This window comes from Panthera leo, chromosome C1 (genome assembly GCF_018350215.1).
Source record: "Panthera leo isolate Ple1 chromosome C1, P.leo_Ple1_pat1.1, whole genome shotgun sequence".
Taxonomy (NCBI): domain Eukaryota; kingdom Metazoa; phylum Chordata; class Mammalia; order Carnivora; family Felidae; genus Panthera; species Panthera leo.
Window position 1 is genome coordinate 70,588,884 of NC_056686.1, and position 18,645 is coordinate 70,607,528.

The 18,645-nt window shown below is 40.3% G+C and overlaps 1 protein-coding gene across 1 annotated transcript in view; it reads right to left on the reverse strand.

Annotated features, from left to right (window-relative positions):
• LOC122227725 (uricase) overlaps window positions 1–18,645 on the reverse strand; it is a 36,511-nt gene that overhangs the window by 17,561 nt on the left and 305 nt on the right. Inside the window, exons 2-4 of the mRNA XM_042952405.1 lie at window positions 8,807–9,025; window positions 5,672–5,788; window positions 5,493–5,571 (exon numbers count right to left, since the gene is read on the reverse strand). Of these exons, the coding sequence (XP_042808339.1) occupies window positions 5,493–5,571; window positions 5,672–5,788; window positions 8,807–9,025 (415 nt within the window). The remainder of the gene's footprint in view (window positions 1–5,492; window positions 5,572–5,671; window positions 5,789–8,806; window positions 9,026–18,645) is intronic.

Consider the following 18,645-nt stretch of genomic DNA (forward strand, 5'->3'; position numbering starts at 1 on the left):
TGAAGTGGATCACCTAAGGAGAAGCGAGCTAAGCCTGCCCCTCCTGCCCCCGTGCACCTTGCCTACCCACCCCAGCTAATACGCCAGATCCCCAGCACCACAAGCCTGGCAGTGTGCAAGTAGCCCAGACGGGCCATGCCACACCACAGTGAATCCCGCCCCTAGGAGAGGGGAAGAGAAGGCACGCACCAGTCTGACTGTGGCCCCAGCGGTGGGCTGGGGGCAGACATCAGGTCGGACTGCAGCCCCGCCCATCAACTCCAGTTATACACCACAGCACAGGGGAAGTGCACTGCAGGTCCTCACCACTCCAGGGACTCTCCAAAATGACCAAACGGAAGAATTCCCCTCAGAAGAATCTCCAGGAAATAACAACAGCTAATGAACTGATCAAAAAGGATTTAAATAATATAACAGAAAGTGAATTTAGAATAATAGTCATAAAATTAATCGCTGGGCTTGAAAACAGTATAGAGGACAGCAGAGAATCTCTTGCCACAGAGATCAAGGGACTAAGGAACAGTCACGAGGAGCTGAAAAGCACTTTAAACGAAATGCAAAACAAAATGGAAACGATGACGGCTCGGCTTGAAGAGGCAGAGGAGAGAATAGGTGAACTAGAAGATAAAGTTATGGAAAAAGAGGAAGCTGAGAGAAAGAGAGATAAAAAAATCCAGGAGTATGAGGGAAAAATCAGAGAACTAAGTGATACACTAAAAAGAAATAATATATGCATAATTGGTATCCCAGAGGAGGAAGAGAGAGGGAAAGGTGCTGAAGGGGTACTTGAAGAAATTATAGCTGAGAACTTCCCTGAACTGGGGAAGGAAAAAGGCATTGAAATCCAAGAGGCACAGAGAACTCCCTTCAGACGTAACTTGAATCGATCTTCTGCACGACATATCATAGTGAAACTGGCAAAATACAAGGATAAAGAGAAAATTCTGAAAGCAGCAAGGGATAAACGTGCCCTCACATATAAAGGGAGACCTATAAGACTCGTGACTGATCTCTCTTTTGAAACTTGGCAGGCCAGAAAGGCTTGGCACGATATCTTCAGTGTGCTAAACAGAAAAAATATGCAGCCGAGAATCCTTTATCCAGCAAGTCTGTCATTTAGAATAGAAGGAGAGATAAAGGTCTTCCCAAACAAACAAAAACTGAAGGAATTTGTCACCACGAAACCAGCCCTACAAGAGATCCTAAGGGGGATCCTGTGAGACAAAGTACCAGAGACATCACTACAAGCATAAAACATACAGACATCACAATGACTCTAAACCCGTATCTTTCTATAATAACACTGAATGTAAATGGACTAAATGTGCCAACCAAAAGACATAGGGTATCAGAATGGATAAAAAAACAAGACCCATCTATTTGCTGTCTACAAGAGACTCATTTTAGATCTGAGGACACATTTAGATTGAGAGTGACGGGATGGAGAACTATTTATCATGCTACTGGAAGCCAAAAGAAAGCTGGAGTAGCCATACTTATATCAGACAAACTAGACTTTAAATTAAAGGCTGTAACAAGAGATGAAGAAGGGCATTATATAATAATTACAGGGTCTATCCATCAGGAAGAGCTAACAATTATAAATGTCTATGCGCCGAATACCGCAGCCCCCAGATATATAAAACAATTACTCATAAACATAAGCAACCTTATTGATAAGAATGTGGTCATTGCAGGGGACTTTAACACCCCACTTAGAGAAATGGATAGATCATCTAGACACACGGTCAATAAAGAAACAAGGGCCCTGAATGATACATTGGATCAGATGGACTTGACAGATATATTTAGAACTCTGCATCCCAAAGCAACAGAATATACTTTCTTCTCGAGTGCACATGGAACATTCTCCAAGATAGATCATATATTGGGTCACAAAACAGCCCTTCATAAGTTTACAAGAATTGAAATTATACCATGCATACTTTCAGACCACAATGCTATGAAGCTTGAAATCAACCACAGGAAAAAGTCTGGAAAACCTCCAAAAGCATGGAGGTTAAAGAACACCCTACTAACGAATGAGTGGGTCAACCAGGCAGTTAGAGAAGAAATTAAAAAATATATGGAAACAAACGAAAATGAAAATACAACAATCCAAACGCTTTGGGATGCAGCGAAGGCAGTCCTGAGAGGAAAATACATTGCAATCCAGGCCTATCTCAAAAAACAAGAAAAATCCCAAATACAAAATCCAACAGCACACCTAAAGGAAATAGAAGCAGAACAGCAAAGGCAGCCTAAACCCAGCAGAAGAAGAGAAAGAATAAAGATCAAAGCAGAAATAAACAATATAGAATCTAAAAAAACTGTAGAGCAGATCAATGAAACCAAGAGTTGGTTTTTTGAAAAAATAAACAAAATTGACAAACCTCTAGCCAGGCTTCTCAAAAAGAAAAGGGAGATGACCCAAATAGATAAAATCATGAATGAAAATTGAATTATTACAACCAATCCCTCAGAGATACAAACAATTATCAGGGAATACTATGAAAAATTATATGCCAACAAATTGGACAACCTGGAAGAAATGGACAAATTCCTAAACACCCACACTCTTCCAAAACTCAATCAGGAGGAAATAGAAAGCTTGAACAGACCCATAACCAGCGAAGAAATTGAATCGGTTATCAAAAATCTCCCAACAAATAAGAGTCCAGGACCAGATGGCTTCCCAGCAGAGTTCTACCAGACGTTTAAAGCAGAGATAATACCTATCCTTCTCAAGCGATTCCAAGAAATAGAAAGGGAAGGAAAACTTCCAGACTCATTCTATGAAGCCAGTATGACTTTGATTCCTAAGCCAGACAGAGACCCAGTAAAAAAAGAGAACTACAGGCCAATATCCCTGATGAATATGGATGCAAAAATTCTCAATAAGATACTAGCAAATCGAATTCAACGGCATATAAAAAGAATTATTCACCATGATCAAGTGGGATTCATTCCTGGGATGCAGGGCTGGTTCAACATTCGCAAATCGATCAACGTGATACATCACATTAACAAAAAAAAAGAGAAGAACCATATGATCCTGTCAATCGATGCAGAAAAGGCCTTTGACAAAATCCAGCACCCTTTCTTAATAAAAACCCTTGAGAAAATCAGGATAGAAGGAACATACTTAAAGATCATAAAAGCCATTTATGAAAAGCCCACAGCTAACATCATCCTCAACGGGGAAAAACTGAGAGCTTTTTCCCTGAGATCAGGAACACGACAGGGATGCCCACTCTCACCGCTGTTGTTTAACATAGTGCTGGAAGTTCTAGCATCAGCAATCAAACAAAAGGAAATCAAAGGCATCAAAATTGGCAAAGATGAAGTCAAGCTTTCGCTTTTTGCAGATGACATGATATTATACATGGAAAATCCAATAGACTCCACCAAAAGTCTGCTAGAACTGATACATGAATTCAGCAAAGTTGCAGGATACAAAATCAATAGTACAGAAATCAGTTGCATTCTTATACACTAACAATGAAGCAACAGAAAGACAAATAAAGAAACTGATCCCATTCACAATTGCACCAAGAAGCATAAAATACCTAGGAATAAATCTAACCAAAGATGTAAAAGATGTGTATGCTGAAAACTATAGAAAGCTTATGAAGGAAATTGAAGAAGATTTAAAGAAATGGAAAGACATTCCCTGCTCATGGATTGGAAGAATAAATATTGTCAAAATGTCAATACTACCCAAAGCTATCTACACATTCAATGCAATCCCAATCAAAATTGCACCAGCATTCTTCTCAAAACTAGAACAAGCAATCCTAAAATTCATATGGAACCACAAAAGTCCCCGAATAGCCAAAGTAATTTTGAAGAAGAAGACCAAAGCAGGAGGCATCACAATCCCAGACTTTAGCCTCTACTACAAAGCTGTCATCATCAAGACAGCATGGTATTGGCACAAAAACAGACACATAGACCAATGGAATAGGATAGAAACCCCAGAACTAGACCCACAAACATATGGCCAACTCATCTTTGACAAAGCAAGAAAGAACATCTAATGGAAAAAAGACAGTCTCTTTAACAAATGGTGCTGGGAGAACTGGACAGCAACATGCAGAAGGTTGAAACTAGACCACTTTCTCACACCATTCACAAAAATAAACTCAAAATGGATAAAGGACCTGAATGTGAGACAGGAAACCATCAAAACCTTAGAGGAGAAAGTAGGAAAAGACCTCTCTGACCTCAGCCGTAGCAATCTCTTACTCGACACATCCCCAAAGGCAAGGGAATTAAAAGCAAAAATGAACTACTGTGACCTTATGAAGATAAAAAGCTTCTGCACAGCAAAGGAAACAACCAACAAAACTAAAAGGCAACCAACGGAATGGGAGAAGATATTTGCAAATGACATATCAGACAAAGGGCTAGTATCCAAAATCTATAAAGAGCTCACCAAACTCCACACCCGAAAAACAAATAACCCAGTGAAGAAATGGGCAGAAAACATGAATAGACACTTCTCTAAAGAAGACATCCAGATGGCCAACAGGCACATGAAAAGATGTTCAACGTCGCTCCTTATCAGGGAAATACAAATCAAAACCACACTCAGATATCACCTCACGCCAGTCAGAATGGCCAAAATGAACAAATCAGGAGACTATAGATGCTGGAGAGGATGTGGAGAAATGGGAACCCTCTTGCACTGTTGGTGGGAATGCAAATTGGTGTAGCCGCTCTGGAAAGCAGTGTGGAGGTTCCTCAGAAAATTAAAAATAGACCTACCCTATGACCCAGCAATAGCACTGCTAGGAATTTATCCAAGGTACAGGAGTACTGATGCATAGGGGCACTTGTACCCCAATGTTTATAGCAGCACTCTCAACAGTAGCCAAATTATGGAAAGAGCCTAAAGGTCCATCAACTGATGAATGGATAAAGAAATTGTGGTTTATATACACAATGGAATACTACGTGGCAATGAGAAAAAATGAAATATGGCCTTTTGTAGCAACGTGGATGGAACTGGAGAGTGTGATGCTAAGTGAAATAAGCCATACAGAGAAAAACAGATACCATATGGTTTCACTCTTATGTGGATCCTGAGAAACGTAACAGAAACCCATGGGGGAGGGGAAGGAAAAAAAAAAAAAAAAGAGGTTAGAGTGGGAGAGAGCCAAAACATAAGAGACTCTTAAAAACTGAGAACAAACTGAGGGTTGATGGGGGGTGGGAGGGAGGGGAGGGTGGGTGATGGGTATTGAGGAGGGCACCTTTTGGGATGAGCACTGGGTGTTGTATGGAAACCAATTTGACAGTAAATTTCATATATTAAATAAATAAATAAATAAATAAACTCCAGAGTCACAGTGCTCATTCCCATCTCAGATTTAAATGCCTTCAAAATCCTCAACAGTTTTCCTCGATATTAATAAACGGAATTGTTTGGAAGAAAAAAATATTGAAATTGCTATTGTAGAATCAAAGCATGAAAAATATTTTCTTACCACTCCTCATCTGTTCCACCTCACAGAAGTGCGTTCCAGTGGGAGTGTGAATAAATGCATGGACATGCTTAACTCCATTCTGAAAATTAGGAACAAAAAATCGTTTCCAGTAAAATTTCAGCATATGTCATAAAGCCAATTTCTTTAATTAAACCGAGAGCACAAATAACTGAGCAAACCTTTTCAAGACGCTTCCAGGGGACTTCTTCCACGTAGACTTGAGCTCGGATGACATGGTCAAAAGAGGAAAGGAAATGCTCACAGATGCTCATTGCAAAAGTTTCTATGCTTTTGATCTGTAAAGTGAAACAAAATGCTAGTGATCAGAAATACCTGCCCCATTTAAAAATAGTTTGTAAATATCCACGGAGTTCTCTTTCCTGTTCAAATCCTTTTCAGAATCAGGTAAATATACATTTTGAAAGAACCATGAGACATGAATTGGTCCTTATCCCAAATTTTCATATGGTCTCCTAAATGTAGTTAATACAGCACCATTACTGGGGTGAGACTACCCTGTTTTTAAAAGAAACCTGTTTTTCAGGAAGAAATGTGTCAATCAATGGATGAGCACAAGAAAACTTAACATTTAGATTCTCCTTTCAGTGAGCTCAGTCATCACCCACGCCAACGACAATACTATGGTGGACTCCAAAACATTCTGGTGTCTCTATGAGGTTGCCAAATGGGCCTCCCAGTTTCCCAGGGGAAAACATTAACACAGGGCCACTTCTGCTTCCTTGCTTTGCAAACAGACCTTCGATTGACTATCCCTCACTCCCACCCCCATGAAGCAGCTCCCTACTTCCACACAAATTCTTCATAATAATCTCTAGACAATGTGTTATGGTCTTAGCAGAGTCTACAGATGATTTATGGCTTGCGTAAGGTGGACTATTTGTACAGGTTTCCCCAGGATAGTTCTGTTTTATGCCTGTTGTCCCAGAATAATTATTTAGCATCTTATTTCACTCTCAGAAGTGTCCTAGTTTGGAAAAAAAAAATACTAACTCAAAAAGATATATGCACCCCCATGTTCATTGCAGCATTATTTGCAATAACCAAAATATGGAAACAACTTAAGTATCCTGTCAGTGGATAAATGCATAAAGAAAATGTAATATATATTGGTAATATACATAATGGTGTATATATTTATTTATATGGTGTGTGTGTGTATATATATATATATATATATATATATATATATAGTGTGTGCGTGTGTGTGTATATATATATGTATATATATATATATAATGTATATTCATCTAAAAAGGAGTGAATCTTGATATTTGTGGTAACACAGATCATAGATGAACTTTGATGGGATTATGCTAAGAGAAATAAGTCAGGAAAAGACGAACACCATATGTTCTCACTTATATGTGGAATCTAAACAAAACAAAAACAAACAAACAAAATCAAGTTCATAGATACAGAGAACCGATTGGTGGTTGCCAGGAGAGAAGAGATAGGCAAAGTGGGTGAAGGGAGTCAAAACAAACTTCCAGTTATAAAATTAGTAATCATGGGGATGTAATATACAAGACAGGAAATACAGTTAATAATACTATATTATGTATTTGAAAGTAGCTAAGAGACAACTCTTAAAATTTCTGATGACAAGAAATAAAAATTTATTTCACCATATACACAAATATCAAACCATCATGTTGTGCACCTGAAATATAAAGTTGTATGCCAATTATATCTCAATTTAAAAAAACAAAAGAAAAAAAGTGCCACCTTGTTTTAGATAAGAAATTATATGGTCACTCTATCTACAATGAATGAATTTGAATTGTCTTTAAGATCCAGGTCCATTCCTTCACTTTTCTGCATCTCTCACATAGTACAGGAAATATGGGAATCTGTGTTACCTGGCCCTCTTTTGTAGTGCAGTACCGTAGCCTATTTTCAATTTATTTTTGTAAGAGAGCAATGCCTTTTTCTATAGCCATGTTTGTGCATGCTGGGCCACTCTGAATAGCAAGAAAAAGGTTCGGGGTGGAGCTAGGCCTTGCAGAAATTATATTTCAATTAGTTGGTTCATTTCATGCATTCTGAGTGTGGATTTCATGCAAAAGCATGAGAAAAGAAACTTTCTAGTCTACATTTCTTGTCTTTTTAGACTTCTTTGCAAAAAGAAAAATCATCTTGAGTTTCCCAGAAATCTGCTGGAGGTCCGACACAGCTTCCCTCACACTTAAACTAGAAGTTGAAGTGCTAAAATATCAGATACTATCAGCTCCAAGACTCTCTTGAAGAATACAGCTACCAACATATATGGATACTAAGTGGTCATGCAGTTGAGAACATTAGGAAGCCATTAAAAATTGGACCAATAGATTTCAAAATATATCTTCTACTCAAGATTTTCTTCTATAGTAACATCAGGAAGAGAAATGGTACTTCTTCTATAAATGTACACCATTCTAAAAGAAAAAAAAAAAATAGGTAACAGGAATCAAAGAAATGCATGACAAAAAATGTGTAAAAATTCTATTCTGAAATCCTCCCAGGGCTTTGATTTGCCAATGATCCTAATTAAGAGAGAACATGTAAATTTGTCAGATAGGATTCTCTTCCTAAAAGATGTAGTAAGTTGAGAACCAAAAAAAGCAAAGAAATGAGATTAAGAGGGGAAAAAAAGAAAAAAGCTTTTCTGTAAGGCTGAGAATTTTAGAATCCAAAAGAAAAAGAATTAGTGGCCTAAATGTAAAAATAGGGTTAGAAAGTAAAGGGATCTTGGGGCACCTGGGTGGCTCAGTCGTTTGGGCGGCCGACTTCGGCTCAGGTCATGATCTCACGGTCAGTGAGCTCGAGCACCGCGTCAGGCTCTGTGCTGACAGCTCAGAGCCTGGAGCCTGTTTCGGATTCTGTGTCTCCCTCTCTCTGACCCTCCCCCGTTCATGCTCTGTCTCTCTCTGTCTCAAAAATAAATAAACGTTAAAAATTAAAAAAAAAAAAAAAAAGAAGAAGAAAAAGAAAGTAAAGGGAACTTGCAGTAAGCAAGTGATATACTCATGTTATAGTTTAGTGAATTCTGCATCAAGATAGGTAACAACATAGGGGTGCCTGGGTGGCTCAGTCGGTTAAGTGTCTGGCTTCAGCTCAGGTCATAATCTTGTTTGGTGAGTTCGAGCCCCACATTGGTCTCTGTGCCGACAGCTCAGAGTCTGGAGACTGCTTCAGATTCCGTGCCCCTCTCTCTGTTCTGCCCCTACGCGCACTCTGTCTCTCTCTCTCAAAAATAAATAAACATTTAAAAAAAATTTTTTTAAAGACAGGCAGCATCTAAGAATGATACATACCCCTTTAAATTTTGCCAAGACGTGAACTGTGTTCTTGATGGTGTCTGTGGGGATGATGTCTGAATTATCTCCATGCAGATAATCTTTTTTGGAGCTCAGAGTAAGTTGCACCGAAGTTGCCACCTCTTTAATGCTGTGATATTTCCCATCTCGCTGAATATGGAGAACTTTTACCATATCCTTCCCATAGCCGGTTCGGACAAACTCCACCTCCTCATTCTGCAATGAAAAAACACTGTCATCGTATTGAAGAAAGATACATGAAAACAAAAAGTCACCTGCAAGTTCTTCAAGCCTTGATTTAATCGTATAATTATAAAAGGTGAGAGTTAAGAGTATTCATGAAAGCAAGACCCTATCCTACCTTTGAAGAAAAACGGGAACTTTTATGGAGAAAAGAGAATTGCAAGAAACATATGAAAATATATCAAACTCGCCTGAAGACAGACAGGTAGATGGCTTTCTTGATAATATTAAGTAATAATAATAATAGTAACAGTATCTCCTGGACCAAACTATTTACTCTGTTTTATTTAATAACTGCTCACTTAATCCTTGGAACAGCTCTGAACTAATATTGTTCCCATTTCACAGAGGGAGAACCTGAGGTTCAGAGTGTAAGTGACTAGCTCTACTTCACACAGCGAGTAAAGGATAGAGCCAACAATTCATACTCAGATCCGTGGGCTCCAAAGTTTATTCTCCTAACCACTATGCAGACTGCCATTCTTCTACAAAAATGTGTGACTATGTTAACTGAAAATAATTATATCCTGTTTTTTTTTAAACAGAGTGATATTCTGGAGAAAATGCCCTATGATCACTAAAAAAAATTTGAAAATTGCTTCCCCTTCTTGCTGCCGGGAAGAAGAGTAATTAGTGACAGGATCCAGATTCCCTTCAGGAGTGCAGAGCCAGGCCATCTGGCTGCAGGAAAAGCTATGCTTTTAGCAAACAGACACTTAATAAAAGCCTGGTGATTGACTCATTAGTGCCCTTATTTGGAGCTGGCGCTCTCACGAGCAAATACATCCATCTCCACTGCTAGGATTCATAAGATTTGTCCCTGGGCTTTACTGGTGTTTGAAAGAAGAGGCAAGCATCAAAACTGAACATTAAGATGATAATGCCAGAAAGTGACAAAAAGAAAAGTAAATGAAAAACAACATGCAGTGAGAGTCTGGGGAGGGTCACAAAGAAGGAACCTCACCTGCTAATTGCACATAGGCTACCTAAAAATTTGTTTACATAAAGCATCACCAGATCCTCTGGGAGGAGTGGTAAAATACTAGCCAACATCAGAAATTATTGTTATGTTCTTAAGCAAAGTGGGAGATATGGGAGGTTGTCTTCAGTCTTGGGGACACAGCATTCCTGGTAAGGCATGCTGCTGATTTAAGGGACAACTCTTGGAAAGGCCCCTTAAAAGCCTCTGACCCAATTTTGGAGGGACTCATCTTCTAGGAAAGGATCAATGAGAAAACCCAAAGAGCAGACTTAGAGGATCTTAATAAGAGCTATAACACTGATGGGGAAAGAGTCACTGCTTGTGGTTGCAGGGGCTTTGGAATCAGACCACGTTCAAACTCTATCTTGCCATCTACAGCTTTGTGGCTTGCAACAAATAATTTGTTGGCTCTGAGTCCTTAGTTTCCCCAGCTGTACAAATGGAGATAACCACCCCTACTTGTAGGAGTTGCTGGTGAAAGGGCTGACTCGGTTCCTAGTACCTAGCTGCAGTGAGGTCAACCCCAGCAAAAGTGGCCACGTCAGGCCTGACTGTGGGCACAGCCCCAGCAGAGACAGTAGATGGGACTTTGAGTAAAGGCACCGGTTTTTAGAGTAGAGAGCACTGTTGGCAGCAGTCAGAGGAAGACTGTGACGTGTCTTTTGAGCCACAAGGAATTCCACCTGGGGGAGGAAGGCACTTGGCTGGCTGGGGGCCCCTGGATGGCATGAACGAGGATCCAGAACCAAAGGTCTCCGAGATTGTCCATCAGCCCTGGGATACACATGAATATTACTTCTCAGTCCTATCCACTGCCATTAAACACCTAAGCTATGGTAGCTCGGTCTGTGAAAGCAAGTGGTTCCTGCATGGCACATAGATTCAGGGGCACCTGGGTGGCTCTGACGGTTGAGCGCCTGAGTGTGAATCAGGTCATGATCTCACGGTTTGTGAGTTCGAGCCCTACATAGGGCTCACTGCTGTCAGTACAGAGCCAATTCGAATCCTCTCTTCCCTTCCCCTGCTGGCTCTCTCTCTCTCAAAAACAAATAAGCATTTTTTTTTTTTTTAAAGAAAGATTCAGTGACAGCCACCCTTCAGATCCCTAACTTTGCTCTCATCTTGCCACAGCCTGTTTCAAACTCTGCTTCAGCTATCCCGAGCTAATTGTACTTGCCCAGGCTCGGCAGCCTTTCTCTGCCTGTAGGCTTTGAATATGCTATTCCTTCTTTCCTGAACACCCTTTCTCTTCCTTCTGCCCAACTACCGACCCCTTCTGTCACCTGCCTAACTTCTTCTGGTCATCCTTCAGGTCTCAGATGCCACTTCTCCCGCGGGGAATCAGCCAGCCCTTCAAGGTCTGGTGCCCCTTCTGTATGCCCTGGAAATACTGTTACCGCCTTATCACAGTCTTTATCATATTATATTGCAATTGCCTCATCATGTGTTTGATTTGTCCAAAAATGGGAAATTATGCAGGAACAATTCTCAGTTGTCACGGCAACCCCAGTGCTCAGCACAGTGCCTAGAACACAAATAGGTGCTTAATAAACGCGTTGCGAACGAATGAATGGTGCACCCCCACCTCCACCTCTTGCGTGGTGACACGGAATAGTTCATGAAAACACCCAAAAGATTTCAATACAGGAATTGTCACTTCAACTCAATCCCCAATCAGGAAGTTCCTCTTCTGGGGAAAGCGGGGAAGGCGCCATCTGCCGTCTGATCACCACGGCCTGGAGATCACAGGCACAGCCGACTGGAGAACAAAGACCCAGGAAGGACCAAACTGAGTGTAGAGAGAGTCAGCCATGCGGCACAAAGTGCTCACCCTGCTTAACAAGACAGAGCACTCCGCACAGCGCAGCCCTCCCGGAGTTTCTGCACGAGGCGCGCAGGAGAGGTCAGCACTCCTCAGCAAGCTCCTGACCGGAGCAGAGCTTGAGTCGTTACACTTGCTGGGTAGTAAGTCAGAAGAAAAAGGACGTCACCATGAGGATGGAGCAGAAGGGAACAAGAACGGTGTGGGACGCCCGGAAGTCTCTTGGTAGGACCCGACAGAACAGATAACGGTCCAGACCAGAAATGAGGCTGTCCCCCCAGTAGGACTCCCCCCAGTTCTGTAGTCCAAGAAATCGGAAGTAGGTGCCAGAACTCTGTCCTGTATAAAGCACAGTATGGTGCAGAGATCCATGTGCATGATAGCTGCACAATGAGATACCATGAAAGGTCGCTCTCATCTGGAGGGTTGGCAGGTGGCTGAGAGGGTAGGCTCTGGGCTCTGGAATGAGGCAGCACAGGTGTGAGTGAGTCTTTGTTCTGCCACCTATTAGCTCTGTACTTGGAGGTCAATGCCTCCATCTATAAAATGGGTATAAGAGTAGTGCCCACTCTCAGGATTGCTGTGAAGATAACATGAGGAAAAAGAAAAAGCACTCAGAAAAGTGCCTGACAAATAGTAAGTGTTTAATAAATGTTAGCCGTCATTATCATTGATAAATAATAACTAGATGTCGAATTTTGCATCAAAGGGTCCTTCCAATCACTGTTGGAGAGAAATCCCCAGGTTACACACCAATCCAGAAAGACTGCTGCTAGTATAAGGCGTCCTTCTGCCTTCATACTTCGGTTGTCCTTCTTTGGGCTTGTGTGGCTTCAGGAAACCAAGTCGCAAAAGGAAACTCAATTTCCCAGAGTAAAACTCTGGATAGAACATCAGAAGGAATACATCTTTACCAGGCTCTATAAAAGAAAACTCTCTTTTTCTTAGACATGTCTTGAAAGATAAGGGGATGGAAATCATTACTTATCTGCAAGTAAGACTGGAGAGAACTCTCAGAGATTTTAAATTAATCTTATTTTTCACTTCTGTAATGAGCTAGTGAGTGTTCTCTTATTTGCAGGCCATGGTGAAAGTGCTAGTGGTTATCGCTACAGGACGAGACGTTCTTAGCCAGGAATCTGTTAACTTCTAGAAGGTCCAGTGGATAGGTTTGAGGTGGAAAATATTAAGGAAGATTTTTTTAAAAAATTTTTTTGTAAGTTCAAATTTTATTTTTTTAAGTTTATTTTTATTATTTATTTTGTGAAAGCGAGTAGGAGAGCGGCAGAGAGAGAAAGGGAGAGAGAACCCCAAGCAGGTTCCGCACTGTCAGCACCGAGCCCCACGCGAACCGTGAGATCATGACCTGAGCTGAAATCAACAGTCGAACACCTGACCGACTGGGCCACCCAAGTACCCCATGTAAATTTAAATTTTAAAATGACTAGCATTTTCTCTTAAGTCTTTGAAGAGCTTCTGTAAGCCTCGTGTCTTCCCTCCATAACAGAGAGAAATGTAGAAGTGGTACAGCTATTTAGGTCCTGTCACACAGGCATAAAAATCAACTCCGTTGCAGTGTGTCCGGATGGAAGAACTGTGCAGGGAGACAAGCCTCTCTCTCTGTCTTTGGAATGTGCTGGAGAAGTTCTTCCAATTCTGTGCCCAGGTTTTTCCTTTGCCTGACGTTTTCTTGGGCATTCATGAACAAAAAGATTTCAGAGAAAGATGCTGAACTAATGTGAGAAAAAGAAACACTCATCCGAACCATTTTAATATCTCTTTGGTGGATCTTAACAATACATAAGGATAAGAACAATAACGGTGAATCATAACCTTAGAAGCAGCTGGTATTTTTTTGGCTGCCTCGGATCTACTCAATGTCAGATGGAAAAATATTGATATCTAGCAGAAAATGTCATGTTGCTTTAAGCTGCAGAATGGCTTATTTTTGCTAGCAAGGGGGTATGACTCTAAAAGGATTTGTCAAGCAGATGCTTCAGAAACAGTCAAACAAGTCATATGCATAATTATGGTAGAAAGAAGGTGACCTGTTACCTAATGAAGAATCCATTTACAGGTGCTTAGTTATTTTCATACTTCTGCCTATTACAAAGGAAGAGAAACTCATCACTAAATGTCAGAGGCAATGCTAATTTTCTCGCCGGCCTCTCCACAGCACCAATAGCCTTAGGGCTGGGAACTGAACCAGGGAAACCCCTCAGGAGCCTCTCGGATTGGGGGCAGGAAATTCCACAACAAAGAAGTGATGGAGACCTCCAAGAATGCAGTTGGAAGAAAATTTTACTGAAATGCACACATTGAAAGAGAATCTCTTTCCAAATGTGTAAGTCTTGAAAATAAAAACAACCATTTAGTGAGGGTTTCATATATGTCAGGAACTTTGCGTATATTATTCCCTCTAGTCCTTTGTAAGAACCCTGTGAAGTGGATATTTTGATCCAAGTTTGACCGCGGGAGGTATGAGGGTTAGGTGTCCTGCCAAGGTCACGCTGTTACTAGGTGACAGAAGTAGGAAAGGAGAGCCCAGTCCATTTGCTTCCAAATGACACGCTCTTTCCCACTACAAGCAGAGTCCCTATACCCCCTTGATGGTTAGCCCACTCTTTAGAGAAAGAAGGGAACCATTCTGATCCCAACAGAAGGAGAGAAATGGCCATGTTACTGCAGAAACTTGAATTCCTATGCCATTTTTTAAATTCCACTCATTGGAATCTGAATTATCTTATCTACTCCACACACACACATACACACACACACACACACACACACACACACAAACAACAAACAAACAAAAACCCCTGCAATTTAAGAGGAAGAACGCTATTTTAAAAGAAACTAAGTCAGAGATGGTAAGTGAGCTGCCCAAAGCCACATAGCTAACAGGCAGGCTCGTACAGTGGAAAAAGAGCCCTTCTGAGACTGAAGAGCCTTATTCTGCTTACTGTGTACCAGGCTGAACTTACCCAATGCCCAGAGGTACCCCCTGCCCAAACCACCACTTTTTCTGGAACTTTAGTCATTTGTTAAACTTACAGGGGAATTCTAAGCTCACATGGACTCCGTGGGTATGGCAAGGCTGTTCACATTGCAAAGTACAGGGAGAATGAAAGGCTGACTGCCCTTTGGGGCAGAATGAAAATTCAGCTTTGTGTCTTCAATAACAAGATGCTACCTTTGAGTCAAACACTGACTTTTATCTGGGTAAGGACTACTGCAAACATGAGCGATATAAGTTTATTTGTGGTCTTTAAAACCACATCGCCAAAGGACCCTTTTTAGTCCATCTGCAAAGATAAAGAAATAACTGTGTCACAGAGGAAAAGGAAACAAGGTGGGAAGAATGAGCATTTAATAAGCATTAGTCATGTGCCACAGGCTATGCACACAGTATCTCACTGAATCCTGAGAGCGTATGCTATGAAAGTACAGATCATGAGCCACCTTTAGAAAAGGAAGTTGATACTGTTGAGGTTAAGTAGTTTGGTCAAAACTACATGGCGTGTAAGAGGTAGGGCCAGGCATGGAACCCAGGTCTGCCTGATTATTTTCACTATACCCAGCTGCCTCCTTGACAAAACATTATAATAACGTTCTTTAAAATGGGATTTTACCTACCTACCTACTCATTTTTATTTATTTATCTGATTAGATTTAATTCATCCTAAATTCCACATAACCCCAAAATAGAAATCTCTGAAATCTTTTTCATTTAATCCATTCATTCATCTATATTTATTCAGCCCCTTCTAGGTGATAAGCACCATGGTAAGTGCTAGAGATACAATAGCAAACCAGTCAGACATTGTTCTGCCCTGATACAAGGGCATTATACACTAGATAGGGGTTATACACTAGAACAAACTTTCTCAGTAAAGAATCAAAAAGTTGGTATTTTAGGCTTTGCGGGCCATATGGTCTCTGTTGCAACTGCTCAATTCTGCCATTATAGCAGAAATAGTTATACGTAATACATCAGTGAATGGGTGTCACTGTGTTCCAATAAAACTTTATAGAAACAGGCAGTGGGCCAGATTTGGCTGACCCTCGCTCTTGAGAGGAAGACTCAGAAAAGTAACCAAGTAATTAGAATACATTGTAATAATTGCTCTAATTGAACAAATACAGCAAAGTCTGGGATACCTAAACCAGATTAAGAGAGATCAAAGATAGTTTCCAGGAGGGACTGGCATCCATAGAGCTATGAATGATGAGTAGGAATTAACAAAATAAAATTCTCTGACCCTCTTCCTTTAATTCTACTTATAGCTTCCTTTAACAACATTTTTCATGAACAATTCTTTGTTTTACAAATGCCTAAATCATGTTGCTTGTCTCATTGATTTTCATCAAAATAATTCAAGTCCCCTCCCCTTCCTCCTGCAACAAGAGTATCAACTTTTTCCTTTGGTTTTTCACATTCTAGATTGTATCCAGTATCTGAAGCGGTCTTGTAAAAGTTTGAACATTAAGTTAAAGAGATAGACTCTCTGGCATGTAAATCACACCTCAAAAAGCTATTGAAAATAACTAAACAAAGCCGGCAGCCTGACTTCCAGAAGTCCTCACAGGATGACTAAACTTTGATGAAGCCAGCATAGACCAGGGTGTGGAAAAACCCAACTTAATCTCAATCTCAAAAAGTTCTTACAGATAAAGCTTCAAAGAATACGAATTCACAGCCAAAAATAAAAAAAGCACACAGGGTAGCTTTCAAGGTGTCATGAGAGAGAGCTGCAGAAAGAACAGACGGTGAAGTGTGACCTGCAAAGGCTCTAGATACTGGAATCACCAAACACAAAATATAAAATAATATCTTTACTATCTTTACAGAAATAAAAAGAGAAGAGTGAACATATCTCCTTTTTAAAAAACATTTATTTATTTATTTCGAGAGAAAGAGAACATGAGCAGGGGAGGGGCAGAGAGAGTGAGAGAGAGAGAGAGAGAGAGTCCCAAGCAGGCTCCAGTCAGCATAGAGCCCGATATGGGGCTGGAACTCACAAACTGTGAGATCATGACTGAGCCGAAACCAAGAGCCAGATGCTTAACCAACTGAGCCACCCAGGCGCCCCTGAGCATAGCTCCTTCTTGAGACAAGGGTGTACCTTCCCTTGAGCAAAAAACAAGAGACCAGAAAAAAGCCTAAGTAAATTTGAAGGAAAAAAAAAAAAAAAAACCAAAGAACTTCTTAATGCATTAATAAGTGCATTAAGGAACAGATTTAACACAACTGAAGAAATAATTAGATATTTGAAAGAGATAGATTAAGTAACAGATTAATGTTGCCTAAGAGAGAACTTGAGAACGGAAAGATAGATAGATCCAAATAAAGAATCAGGATTAATGAAGACACCGGAGACGGAATATATGCAAGAGACATAGAATGTACCAGGACAATATGACAAGAGAGAATGTGGAAGAGGCACAATTTCAAAGAGATCGGGACTGAGATTTTCCAGAATTACTAGATGAATGAATACAAACCTTCAACTATAAAATAAGAAGCCTATTACCAAGTGAAGAACTCTACCTTGTTCACTACACTGGGCCAACTTACAATGAAGGGGTTTTCTGCTATTTTTAGAGGTAATCATGTCGTGAAGGTATATGTGGTATTTTTGTAATCGTATGCTCCTCGGGCTTCAAAAGAGGGTAACGTGAAAACCATTCTATCCTGTTTGCATTTTCTCCGTCCACCAAATTCAGTTTCTTTCCATAACAGTACTTTGCCATTTTTAGTGAAAGTCAGGACACACTGGAATCTAGGCTTTAGGGTAATGTCGAAATCCTTGGAGCCCCTCAGTACAGCTTTTGATACCTGGTGATTGCATAATAAAGCTTGTTGGCTGACAATCAGCGCCATCAGGTCAGCGACAAGGAGAGATAAGAAGAAAGCTTCCTGAAAGTTACATCTGAAAGAAAGCAACCTAACAGCATTTTTCCAGACTTTGAAATAAAATTGGATTTAGCAAATAGCATCCTAATACAGATGTCCCCCAACCACAGGAAGGGCTCAGGTTATAGTAAAAACAATCTTAGCTATTATTTGTGGATCATTTACTTTTGGCCAGGCACTGTGCTAAGCATACAATGAGGAGAAAATAGGAATTACTTTATATCCTATTCAACAAAGGTTCTTTAGTCTACATAACTGAAAACAAGTTGCTTATCTTCTCTAAATGCATCAATAAATCCTAACCCTCATGTACTTAGTTATTACCATTGTAATACCAAAAGCTATCACAAGATAAAAATAATTTTATTTCATTTTAACTTAGAAAAATAAACCTCATGCTACGAAAATTTTTAAAAATTGATGAAAAGTTTGCAGTTGCTGAAATCTTTTTTTCTGAACGCAATAAAAACATATATAAAACAAAATGATACTCATGGAGGAATGATCAGAAAAAAAAGTTGTTTTGTTTTATTTTGTTTTTTTCTAACTTGATTGGTTGCAAACCTGTCAGATAAGGTACAGCCTTGGCTCAGGGCAGCAAGCCTCAAAGTTGCGAGTGCACTGGCATCACCACAAACTTTATAAAAAATGTAGATTCCTAAGCCCAACTGGGAGAATTCTGAGTTAGCAGGTTTGGGCTAAGACCCAGAATTCTGCCCCTTTTGCAAGCACCACAGGAAAATGTGGGTACATGGTCCAGACACCCCAAACAAAACTCTGTCTTAGGAGAAATAGAGCCTCAGGCCCTCCCTTTCCTACGAACCTTGAATCCTGAACAATTCGAGTTCAACGCAGAAGTGATCTGAGTTGCA